Source organism: Phodopus roborovskii, unplaced genomic scaffold (genome assembly GCF_943737965.1).
Source record: "Phodopus roborovskii unplaced genomic scaffold, PHOROB, whole genome shotgun sequence".
NCBI lineage: Eukaryota > Metazoa > Chordata > Mammalia > Rodentia > Cricetidae > Phodopus > Phodopus roborovskii.
The window spans coordinates 8,805,111-8,818,418 of NW_026126546.1; the positions used below are offsets into that span (position 1 = coordinate 8,805,111).

General features: G+C 39.9%; 1 protein-coding gene across 3 annotated transcripts in view; it reads right to left on the reverse strand.

The window, feature by feature from the left end:
- The window catches only part of Nsd2 (nuclear receptor binding SET domain protein 2), a 75,778-nt gene that overhangs the window by 42,157 nt on the left and 20,313 nt on the right, over nt 1-13,308 (reverse strand). For all 3 annotated transcript variants that reach the window (XM_051200231.1, XM_051200229.1, XM_051200230.1), the window contains 3 exons: nt 12,360-12,525; nt 6,249-6,415; nt 4,890-5,372 (listed from right to left, as the gene is read on the reverse strand). In XM_051200231.1, coding sequence (XP_051056188.1) covers nt 4,890-5,372; nt 6,249-6,415; nt 12,360-12,525 — 816 coding nt within the window. The remainder of the gene's footprint in view (nt 1-4,889; nt 5,373-6,248; nt 6,416-12,359; nt 12,526-13,308) is intronic.

Here is a 13,308-nt window from a genome sequence, read left to right on the forward strand (position 1 = left end):
CCAAAGCCGGCCCTTGACTAATTCAATACCATATAAAAACAGCACTGAGTAGCTAAAGAGATGGCTCAGCAGTTAAGAGCACTCCCTGGCTACTCTTCCAGAGAACCCAGGTTCAATTCCCAGCAGCCACATGACAGTTTACAACTGTAACTCCAGGGGATCTGACATGCTCACACAGACATCCATGCAGGCCAAACACCAATGCACATAAAGTAAGAATAAATAAATCATTAAAAATGTTTTTAAAAAAGAAACAGCTTTGAGGGCTAGAGAAAATAGCTAAGCAGTTACAAGCATTAACAACACATACTGTTCTTATAGAGAACCCAAGGTCAATTCCTAGCATCCACATGAGGTAGCTCAGCACTGCCTAAAACTTCAGCTCCACTGATCTGACACACCTCTCTAACCTCTGAGGGGCACATGCACATACACTTTTTCACACATACATAAAAATTTAAAAACCAAACAGCAGCATCAATAACAATAACCAAACAAACACAAAACACACACCAAAAAAAAGAAAAAAAAAATAAAGAAAAGAAAAAGAAAAACTAGCACTAACTGGACATGGTGGTGATGTCTTTAACCCCAGATCCCATACTGTTGCAAAGACAGGTAGATGTCTGTGAATTCAAGGTCAGAATAGTCTACATAGAGAGTTCCCTATCTCAAAAAAATCAGCCTTTGGAGATGAACAACATCGAACTGTAAACAGTGTTATCCTTTTCTAAACAGCATCTGAAATCAATGTGATGGTCCTGGTGGACTTTACAGTCACAGCCTGGTGCTTGAATTGAGTGGGACTGATGAGCATAAGTGAACTCTAACTGTGCACCTTCACCTTGGTCTACACTGTTCTCATCATGGTGCCAATCTAGGTTTTCAGTTACAATTCTTAACTAGAAAGGTTAAATGAAACAAACCTGGGTCATAGGAAGAAAAAAACTAGAGGAGATCTCTGGGCAGTAGTCTAGATTTTCAAACACCTAATTTTCTGTGGTTTAAATGCCAAAGAAACAGCTTAGCGTATGCTGGAATATGACTAGCTAGATTTCCTATTTGGCATCGCTCTGCCTAACTTACAAAGGGTAAGAACACACTGTTCCTCACCAATTATTTTCCAGCCAAGTTGTCAAATCATCATACCCTCCCCACAGCTTTGCTATGGAAATTGACCACATACTACTAAGTACTTTGTACCATGTAAATTCCAATAGTCAACCATGGTTCCCTACTAAGTGTTAACACATCTCTGGACATACTTGGCACCTAGGCAGAAGCACACATCTGCTCAGCTGACAGCTTACTCTTTTTCAATGAACACGGGTAGATACTGAGGTACAAGTAAATAGTCAATATACTGTATTATTCAGACTTTACAGAAGCAACAAGATCTGCATAGTGTTCAACAGCTTGCTTTCTACTTCAACATCTAATAAATCCATTTTGATATATAATATGCTATAGAAACAGATCAAAATTATCACTAACAATTTTTTAGAGTTGAATATTATTGTGTTTTCCTTTGGTGCAATGCAAGGGTAAAATTATTTTATAGTGAATACTTAGGCATGAAATTATAAAACAAAAACAAAGCACATCAGGTATTGTCAAACTTTTCTTTAACAGGTATGATAAATTATTCCTCAGCAGCACTGGATAAGAATTGTTATCTTGCTCCTCTTCTCAAGTCCCAAGTAGCTACTTCCAAGCTCACAGTTGCTCAGCTGATGACTATGAAATATGTCATCATGAATTCAGTTTGCAAGTCCCTGTCTATGTGTGGGGTTAAGCAACACTTATCTTAGTGTACTTATCAATCAACTGAGGCTCACCTGTAAATTAACATTTTGTCCCTTAAGATTGTCTGATGACAAATCTTGTCACTTCAGTTGTATATGGTATCTTTGACTCACAAAAAAAAATCTCCATTAAAAGACACTTCCCTTACAGTTTGTAGTCAGTTTGGCTAATTTAAGAAATCTTTTCCTTGAGAACTAGAGGGATGGCTCAGCAGTTAGAGTACTGGCTGTTATTCTAGAGGACCAGGTCCAATTCCTAGCACCCACATGGCGGCTCAGAAATGACTGTGAATCCAATTCCAAGGGATGTGATAGCCTTTTCTGACCTCTGAGGTCAGTAGGGACAGAAGTGGTACACAGACATATAAATAAATACAATTTATTTAATAATAATCATCAACAAATGTTTTAAAAAGTAATCCTTTCCTCTCCTGAGAGGGCAAACTCCTCTCCCATACAGACCTAAGCTTTTTGTTTGTCTATCTTTAACTTATTTTATGTGTTTTGCCTGCATTTATGTCTGTGCACCATGTGCATACCTGGTATTCGGAGATCAGAAGTGTCAGAACACCTGAAACTGGAGTTACAGATGGTTGTGAGGTACACCATGTGTGTGCTAGGAACTGAACCCAGATCCTCTGGAAGAGCCACTAGTACTCTTAATCACCAAGCAATCTCCCCACCTCTGAACACATTTTAGAGACAAGGCCACACTATATAGGTCAGGCTAGCCTTGAACTCACTATATAGGTCAGGCTAGCCTGACTCCACCCCTCAAGTGCTGGGATTAAAGGTGTGTGCCACAACATTCAGTTTTTGACTGAGCTTTAAAACCGCTTATGACTACTGGGCATAGTAGTGTACACATTTAATTCCAACATTTTAGAAGCAGAATCAAGGAAATCTCAGTGACTTCTGTGCCAGTCCAAGCTACACAGTGAGATTTTATTACTAAATAAATGATTGATTTTGTGTGTGTGTGTGTTTGTGTGCCTGTGTGTATGTTCTTGTGTGTCTATGTGCCTATGTGTCCGTGTGTGTGTGTGCCCAAGTTATGTGTGCTTGTGTGTCTGTGTGTATGTGCCTGTGTGTCTATGTGCCTGTGTGTTCCTGCGTGTGCGTGCATGCGTGCGGGCACATGCGCATGGTCCACACACATTGGAACCCCTGGAGGTCAAGTTACAAACAGTTGAGTCACTTGACATGGGTGGTAGAACTCTAACCCTCTGCAAGAATAGTTGGACTGTTGACCACAGATTCACCCCTCCAGCTCCACTAGATTTTCTAATAATAATGAAATCTTCTATTATCAAGGAAAGAGCTACTGGTTCCTTTTTGTCTTTTTTTTTTTTTTTTTTTTTTTTTTTAAGGGGTGGGTGTTCTCCCTATATAGCCCAGGCTAGCCTCAAACTCAATCCTCCTGCCTCAGTTTCCAAATAGTGCTGAGATTACAGCTATGTTTCATCATTCCCAATGTGTCTTACTAGTTCTTCTTCAAGACACTAGTTCATCATTTTCTCTGGGAAGACTTCTAAGCTACCATGTAGAAACAAAAGATGTTCCATGATTTATTCATAACCATTCAGTTATCCAACTCCTCAAATTCCTCATAATCCTGCACTAGGCCATGCTGCCTACCACAAACAGGAGATGGTTAAACACTCATGGATAATATTTGGGCAAGAGATACTATTTGTTTTCCTTTCAGTTTTTCAAGACAGGATTTCTCTGGCTGTCATGAAACTCATTTTGTAAACCAGGCTGGCCTTGAACTCAGAGATTCACTTGCCTCTGCCTCCCAAGTCCTGGGAATAAAGGCATGCACAACCACACCTAACAAATGTTTCATTTCTTCTCTTTCTCCCTCCCTCCCTCCCTCCCTCCCTCCCTCCCTCCCTCCCTCCCTCCCTCCCTCCCTCTCTCCCTCTCTCTCTCTCTCTCTCTCTCGAAACAGGATTTCTCTGTATAGTTTGGAACTCACTCTGTAGCGCAGGCTGGCCCCACATTTAGAGATTCACCTACCTCTGCCTCCCAAGTGCTGAGAATAAAGGCATGTGCCGCTACTGACCTGCTCTTTCTTACATTTTTAAATTATACTTAGATATTTATTGTATTTGTGTGCCATGTTGCCATGTGTAGAGGTCAGAGAACAACAATGAAGATAGTTCTCTTCTTCTACCACGTGGGTCCCAGGGATCAAACTAGGGTCCTGGGGCTTGGTGAAAAGTACCCTAACACACCAGGCCATCTCACTACATAGTATTTCTCTCTCTTTTTCCCCCCCCCAAGATATTTTTTTTTATATGTATGAGTGTTTGACTACATGTATGTATTCACAGCACATATGTGCTGCGTAGGCATGGAAACCAAAAGGGTATGTTGGTTCCAGGTAGTTGTGAGCCACTATGTGAGTGCTGGGAACTAAATCCATGGCTTCTACAAGAGAAGTAAGTTCTTTTAACTACATGAACAATCTCTCTAGCCCCTAGATACTACTTATTACTGGTGATTTTAATACAGATTTGGAATTCTGAACAAAAAATTCTACGAAAGTAAAATTAAAATGAACACTATAATAGAAAGGGCTTCAAATCTCAGACTATAAGGAGTCTTGGTTCTTTACAATGGAAATGAGACATAAAAAAAAAGTATTTACATACTTTATCCATTTATATATTACTAACATTTAAAAAAACCATAGATATAAATCTTCAACATACTCAGTGCTAAAACAACTGCACCATTTTTATAAGTGAGCATGACCAATATCAAATGCTTCACAACAGCTTGTTAAAGAGAAAATGCTCACCAAAAGCTGGATGTCAAGGAGTAAGCCCAGTTTCCAGCAAAAAGATAACCCAATAAAACCCACTTCCTACTTCTCACTGTTGCTGGTACTTTTTATCCACTTTGACAGAACAAGAATGCAGATAGCTATTCCCCAACAATAATAGATGCATCTAAAAACTGAACAGTACTCAAGCAGTGTACTAAGAAATAGAAAATTTTGCAATAAAGCAATGTTCCTTAAATTTGGAAATTCTGTGACATAACAAATAACTCAGAACCCACCAGGGTACTTACCTCATCCCTGTGTTTTTGACAGAAGACTAAAAACTGAGATGCTGAATCTCCTTTCCTGCTCCGTGGAGCAGAAGCTGTTGACTTCTTCCTCCCAGGAGGAGAGCCTATTCCTCTCTTAGGTTCAGCCTCTGCCATCTTTGGAGGATTACTCTTTTCTGTGGTAGGGTCACTCTCTTGGTTCTCAGCAGAACTAGACCTTTTGGCTCTTCGCCTTCTCTTCATGGGAATATCCTCTTCTTTCATAGACCCAGGGTCTGCAGCAACTTCTTCACTGGCCCCTGAAGAGTCCACCATTTCTCCCAAAGGTTCTTCAATAATGCCAGCCTCCTTAGCCACTTGAGGGTTGAGGTGTAGTTGGTCTCCCACATAAAGGAAGGTGAATTTGGCTTTCCGCTCCTCTATTGACATGTTAGCAGCTTCCTCTGCTTGAACAATGCCCATTTCCCACTGGGCTCTCAATCTCCCTGAAATAGGTTTTAACAACTGGAAAAAAAAATCATTATGAATTTCATTACAAAACATAAACGGTAACTCAATTAAAAGCTCTTTTACGATATCAGATAAGGAAAATGTATAAAAACCCAACTAAAATTTTAGATAGAACTCAGCTAACAACTATTGTTCTTTAAACTAGAAATCAACACCAATAGCTTTACCTAATATAATTTTTTATAAAATAAAAATAAATAACGTATTCCTGTGAGTCATTAAATGAGTAAATTAAAGATAAAATACTTGGATAAAAGTAAATGAAATGTTTAGGCTGGGCATAGTGACTGACATCTTTTTTTCTTTTTCTCCATGTAGTCTTGGCTGTCTTGGAACTTGCTTTGTGTACCAGGCTGGTCTGGAACACACAAAGATGCTCTTGTCTCTGCCTCCCAAGTGCTGGGATTAAAGGCGTGCACCAAAACACCCTGCTGGTAACTGACATCTTTAATCCCAAAACTAGAGGCAGAAACAGTTAGATCTCCATGAATCCCAGGCTAGGCTAGAATCTACATTGTTTCAGGCCAGTAGCCAGGGATAGAGTAAGACCCTGCTACAAATAAACGAGTAAATGAATGAAAGAAAGGTAAATGACCAATATAAAGCCAGGCATTGGCCATAATCCCAGTACTCAGGAGGCAGAGGCAGGCGAATCTTTGAGTTCGAGTCAAGCTTGGTCTACAAAGTGAGTTCCAGAACTGGCTCCAGGGCAATACAGAGAAACCCTGTCTTGAAAACAAAAAACAAACAAAAAAAAAAGAAAGAAAGAAAGAAAGAAAGAAACCACTTAAAGCAACTATATAAGGTCAAAATAAACTTAGTAAGAATTAAAATTTTTGTTTAAAAACACATTAAAGGGACCTCTATCACCTTGATTTTCTCAGCTTTTGTGGGTGCCTGCTTGGCACTTTCTTGGCATAATTTTTCAAATTGTTCTTCTCCTTCAAAAGCAACAAGGCTCTTCTCAAATATCCAAGCTCTTTCTGGGGCATCACCAAAGAATTGTACATGATACTGGCGTGCACTTTTTTTCTGACCTATTTTCAAAAATAAAAACCAGGAACATTAGAATTTGGAATGAAATTGGGCAAATCTACTAATGCTTTGAAATTATTTTACTTAGTGGTGTTTGTGTTTATTAAGTTCACCATAAATTTTGCCTTTTTGTCTTAAATATACTCCATGCCCAAGAGGAAAATTCACTAATCAGAGATAACAGAAAGTACAAAAGCAGGCTGGTGGAGAAGCTGAAATAACAACAGTCCTTCATCTTCCCCTTTCAATATCTTCTTAAAGAGATTTTAGACAGGACAAGACATCACAAAAGAACTTCCAAAAACTCAAACAGCAGCACTGAAAGGGCAATACACTGAGCTGGACTCAATAATCCCTACCCACTGATGACTGGTGAACCCACTTCCAGGGGATCTGATGCCCTCTTCTAGCTACCATGGGCACAATGCTTAGAATAAGAGCACTTAAGCCTCAAAGAGCAGCTGAGACCACAGCAAACTCCCTCATATTCCTTGCTATTACTCTTAGCTGCAGGAAGAAACATCTCTTAAAGCAGCCAGAGAGATGAGCAAAGAGATTACTATCCCCTGAAATTTCAGATTTTGCTGAGGTTGAAGGAGAATTAGAACACAGGTAAAGCCAGTCAAAAGGGCAGATCTCAGTAACAAGAGGAAAAAAGATCTTTAGCCCTGATCCTAAAGGAAATAAAAGACTTCCTGGATAGCTAAAGCAACCAGAAGAGAAACATCTTCACTGAATCTTTCAAAGATGCCTCCAATTGCCAGGTGGTGGTGGCACATGCCTTTATTCCCAGCACTTGGGATGCAGAGGCAGGCAACTCTCTTATTTTGAGGCAAACGTGGTCTACAGAGTATGTTCTAGTACAGCCACAGTTGTTACACAGAGAAACCTTGGTGTGTGTGGAGGGGGAGACAATGGACAAACAAATAAAAGAAGATGCCTTAATAAAGTGGCTCAAGGTGAGTCCAACCCTCAAAAGCAACCTCTGCTTTAAGAGTACTGGGATTACAGGAGTATGCCACCATGCCTAGTTAATTTTTATTTTTATTACTTTATGTGTATAAGTATTTTGGCTGCACATATGTCTGGGTTCAATTCCTATCACCTATATGGCAGCTCACAACCACCTGTAAAGTAACTCCAGCTCTGGAGAACCCAATGCCCTCTTCTGCCCTCCAACATGCATTGCACACACCTGGTGCATAAACACACATTCAGACAAACACACATATAAAATAAAAATGAGTAATTTTTTTCAAAAAAACGTTAAGAGCTGGAGAGGTGGCTCAGAGGTTTAGAGTCCTGATTTCAATTCCCAGCAACTACATGGTGGCTCACAACCATCTGTAATGAGATCTGGTGCCCTCTTCTGGCGTGCAAGTATACACACAGGCAGAATACTGTATACATAATAAAGAAAATCTTTAAAAAAAAAAAAATCTTAAGGCTAGAGAAACGACCCAGTGGTTAAGAGCACTTGCTGTTCTTACAGAGGACTCATGCCTTATCAGCCCCCAGAACCCATATGGTAACTGGTAACTGTCCAAAATTCCAGTTCCAGGGGATCCAGTGTGTTTCCTGGCCTCCTTCAGCACTAGACATACACACAGTACACTTACATACATACAGGCAAATATTCATACAATATTTAAAAAAAATGGTATGCTCCAAGTGGTGATGGTGCACCTTTAACCCCAGAACTTCTGAGGCTGAAGCAGGTGGATCTCTGTGAATTCGAGGGCAGCCTGGTCTACAGAGCTAGTTAGTTCCAAAACAGCCACAAAGAAACCCTGTCTTAAAAAATAAAAAATAGACAAACGAACCAACAAAAAAAAAAAAAAAAAATACCTCTTAATTGGGTAAAGGGAGGCAGGAGTTAACTTTTCACAGTGAATTTTTCATTATAAATGGATAGAAGACCTCAACATAAATTCTGCCACACTGAACCTCTTAGAACAGAAAGTGGGAAGTACCCTTGAACACATTAGCTCAGGAGACCACTTCCTGAATAAAACACAAGAAGCACGGACACTGAAATTGACAATTAATAAATGGGACCTCCTGAAACTGAGAAGCTTCTGTAAGGCAAAGGACACAGTCAACAAGACAAAACAGCAGCAGAATGGGAAAAGATCTTCACCAACCCCACATTTGACAGAGAACTCGAAGCTAGTCACCAAAACAACAAATAATCCATTACAAAAATGGGGTACAGATCTAAATAGCAAATTCTCAATAGAGGAATATAAAATAGCTGAAAGACACTTAAAAAAATGTTCAACATCCTTAGCCATCAGGAAAATGCAAATCAAAACAATTCTGAGATACCATCTTAAACCTGTCAGAATAGCTAAAATCAAAAGCACCAACAACAATTTATCCTGGAGAGGATGTGGAGAAAGGGGAACACTCCTCTGTCGCTGGTAGGAGTGCAAACTCATATAGCCACTTTGGAAATCAGTACGGTAGATTCTCAGGAAAATGGGAATTAGTCTACCTCAAGATCCAGCAATTCTACTCTTAGGCATATACCCAAAGGATGCACAATCATACTATAAGGACATCTGTTCAACTATGTTCACAGCAGAATTATTTGTATTAGCCAGAACCTAGAAGCAACCTAGATGCCCCTTAACTGAAGAATGGATAAAGAAAACATGGTACATTTACACTATGGAGTACAACACATGGGGGGGGGGTGGCAATGATATCTTGAAATTCACAGGCAAACAGATGGAAGTAGAAGAAAACATACTGAGGGAGGTAACACAGAAAGAAAGGAAAACATGGTATGTACTCACTTATAAGTGGATATTAGACATAGAGCAAAGGATAACCAACCAATCCACAACCCCAGAGAAGCTAGGAAACAAGGAAGACCCTAACAGAGACATGCATGCACCCCCAAGAAGGGGAAAGGAACAAGATCTCCTGAGGAAATTGGGAGCACCAGGTTGGGGGGGGGGAAGAGGAGAGGAGGAGAGGGAGGAGGAGAACATGAGAGATCAGAAAGATCAAGTTGGGGAGCAAGGAGAGCAAGGAAAGAGATACCTTAATAGAGGGAGCCATTATGGCTTACCAAGAAATCTGACACTAGGGAAATCTCCAGGGATCCACAAGAATGACCCCAATTAAGAACCTAAGCAATAGTGGAGAGGCTACCTTAAATGCCCTTCCCCCTACAATGAGATTGATGACTACCTTAAATGACATCCTAGAGCCTTCACCCAGTAGCTGATGGAAGCAGAAGCATAGATCCACAGCTTAACAATGAGCTGAATTCCTAGAATCCAGTTGTAGAGAGGGAGGAGTGATGAGCCTGAACAAAGGGGAGCTCATGGACTCCAGTCTGACAGCTAGGGAACCAGCATAAGACAGAACCAGGTCCCCTGAACGTGGGTGGCAGTTCGGAGACCTGAGCAGTCTATGGGGCCTCTGTCAGTAGAACCAGTATTTATCCCTAGTGCACGAATGGGCTTTGGGAGCCCTATGGAGGGATACTCCCTCAGTCTAGATATATGAGGGAGGAACTAGGTCCTGCTCCAAACAATGTGACAGACTTTGATGATACACCATGGGAGGTCTTACCTTCCCTGAGTAGTGTTTGGAGGTTGGGATGGGGGGGTGGAGGGAATGGGAGAATGAGAGAGGGAACTGGGATTGGTATGTAAAATAAGATGGTTTTTAATTTAAATAAAAATTTAAAAAACAAATATTATAGCTGAAATTAAAAAATAAATTAAGTCATTCTTAAATGCATTTTATGTGCATTTGTGTTCTACATGCATGTATATCTGTATGAGGGCATCAGATCCCCTAGAACTGGAGTTACAGACAAGTGTGAGTCATCAGAGTGCTGGGAATTGAACATGGGTCATCTGGAAGAGCAGCCAGTGCTCTTAACTTCTGAGCCAACTCTCCAGCCCTCATTACAGATTTTTAAGACACTTTTTAAATTTTTGTTGTTCTTTCTTGAGAAAAGGTCTCACTATGTAGATCTGGTTGGCCTTGAACTCATAGAGATCATCTGTCTCTATCTCTAGGTGCTAGGATTAAAGGAGTATGTCACCATGCCCAGCTACCTTTTCATTTTTTTGTTGATATACACACAAACACATATACATCCATACATACACTTTGTGTTGTGGTGCTGGGGATCAAAGGTAGGGCCTTACACATACTAGACAAATATTTATCACTAAGTAGAATTTGTTTAGAAATATACAAACTTGAAAATGCCTTGAAGAACAGTGATTTAGCTACTGTTAAGATATGCATTCTTGAGCTGGGCATTGGTGGTGCCCACCTTTAATCCCAGCACTGGGGAGGCAGAGGCAGGCGGATCTCTTTGAGTTCAAGGTCATCCTGGGCTACATGAAATAGATCCAGTCTAAAAGAGAAACAGAGCTCACACAAAGGTGGAGTGAAATACCTTTAATCACAGCACTAAGGAGGTGGCAATAGGATTGATATGGCTTGGTGGAGAGAGGAATATAAGGTGGGAGGAGATAATAGAGAGAGATGCAGTGTAAGAACCAATGCAGTCTAGAAAATCTGAGGACAGGATCTCCCCTGTGGTCTGAGCATTGATTGGTAGGGGTAAGACCCCTCTAGTGGCTGGCCGCTTTGCTTCTCTGATCTTCAGCATTATCTCCAATATCTGACTGAGTTTTTAATTAAGAACAATTAGAATTCATGTTATAACTGACCCCTACCATACTTAGGAGAGCCTGTCCCCTCTAAACATCATGGAGTCCAATTGTGTACTGTGCTCCTTTCTTCCCTCATCAATGCTCATCAAGACAGTACATGTTGTGACCTTGGGCCCTCTGAGCTAGAGAGAGGTTTGTCTGTGGAGCCTAACAAGTTGACAGTAGCCCTTGACAGGTCAAGGGTATACACTTGTCAAACTCTATACCTAACAAACCTCACCTTCTTCAAATCAAATTCAAAACTACTCCAAGAACTTTCCAAAGCTAGGCACAATTGCACACATCCAGCACTAGATGCTAAAACAGAAGGTTCATGAGTACAAGGCCAGTGTGATCTACACAGACCAAGTCTAAAACACAAACATAAAAACAAAAAACAAAAACACTCAAACCACACAAACCTTTGTTACTTTTACTCTCAAACAAATTCTGTGGGCTGTTCTTATGTAATTAACACACTTATGGGCTAAATTATTTTTAAGTATCTGTTTTGTAAAAGATGAAAGATTTCTATGATCTGAAGAGAAACCAGAGTATTAAGTATCTGTTTTGTATCAGTAACACTACATTTTAAATATATTCTTTAACTGTTTCATGAGCAAATTTATGTATTCAAGTTTTCTATGTCAAAGATTATCATTTCTAGCTTTTCCCCTTCCCAAGTCTAATGAAATAAATGGAGATTTTGATAATTCAAACTTATTATAAAATATTAATCTACAAATAGTAATCACTATATGGTTAAGTAGTAATTTTTGTCATAAAATTTGGGAGCTAATACAAAGGTAAAGATTGTCTCTCCAGCTAGAGAGATGCCTCAGTAGTTTAGAGCACTTGTTCTTGCAAAGGACCCAGGTTCAGTTCTTAGCAGCTATTTGGTAGCTCACAACCATCTATAATTCCAGTTTCAGGACACCCAATGCCTCCTGACCTCTATGGGCATCAGTTATACATGTGGTTCATATACACACATGAAAGCAAAAACACTTGGAACATTTAAAAAAAAAAAAAAACTAAGTTTTTTTTTCCTTAAAGAGTTGTTTCCCTGTTAGTAGAATTCAACCACATGAAGCCTATACTTAGGAAATTAAAGAGTCACATCTGAACCAATCACCCACCTTGGACAAAAAAGCAAAAGTAGCTAGTAAGGCCACTTAGCAAAGCATGAGAAACATGCAAATTAGAAAGGTTTGGTACAGAAGAGAAATATGGAAAAAGAATAAATATTTAGTACCTTTAAGCTTGGTATGGTTGTGAAGGAGTGGATCAGCAGAAACCATGCAAGGCCACCAAGGGTAACCTGACACTTTAGACCACACCAAATCACCCACGTTATATTTCAACAAGAGGTCTCTGTCTTTGCCAGTATTTGGACAGGACTCCTCCTTCTTAACTGGAATCTGAAAAGTGAACAACAAAAGACAAATATTAACATTTAGTAATTATCCTTAAATTCAACCTTGTATCTATAAAGAACAAGTGTTAATCAGAGGTTTAAAATCAGAAGTTAAAGGTTCAAAACATGAAGGGGCTGGAGAGATGGCTCAGTGGTTAAGAACACTAGCTGGTCTTCCAGAGGCCCTGAGTTCAATTCCCAGCAACCACATGATGGTTCACAAAACAGGTATGAAGAGGACTGGGAGTTTATGCTTAAGACCCTGAATTCAGTACTCAGAGAATGTTCCCTTAATGTATTTCAGATTTCATCTTCAATATCAATTACTTCTCACAATTGCTTCCTCTCATTCTCACCTAAAGCATTATCACAAAGCCAGACATACAGCAGGTTCTCAATATTACAAAGTTAGTGCTTTATTCATAGAACCCTACTCTGACCACATACACATCTGATAGTTGGTCTCTGAGAATATGTATCTCAACCAACCTCCTGTGCTGAAGCGAAGGCCCTAGCTCCACCATTAGTGTAAAGACAAGCACTTTGTACCTATGTGAGAGCATGTGTTTTCTGAGTGTTCAAAGCTCTCTGAAGCTCAGTTTTCCCATCTCTGGAACACGGGCAAACTGAACATCCTCTTAGGGCAATTCTTCCCCAAGACACTCTAGGTTCTGCTTCTGTTGTATAATTCCTCTCAAATTTCATTGGCTGTTAGAGATTTGTTAGCATGGTACTGAAGGCTACTGGAGATTCATATTATACTTTCAAGAGATATTTGTGCTCAAAT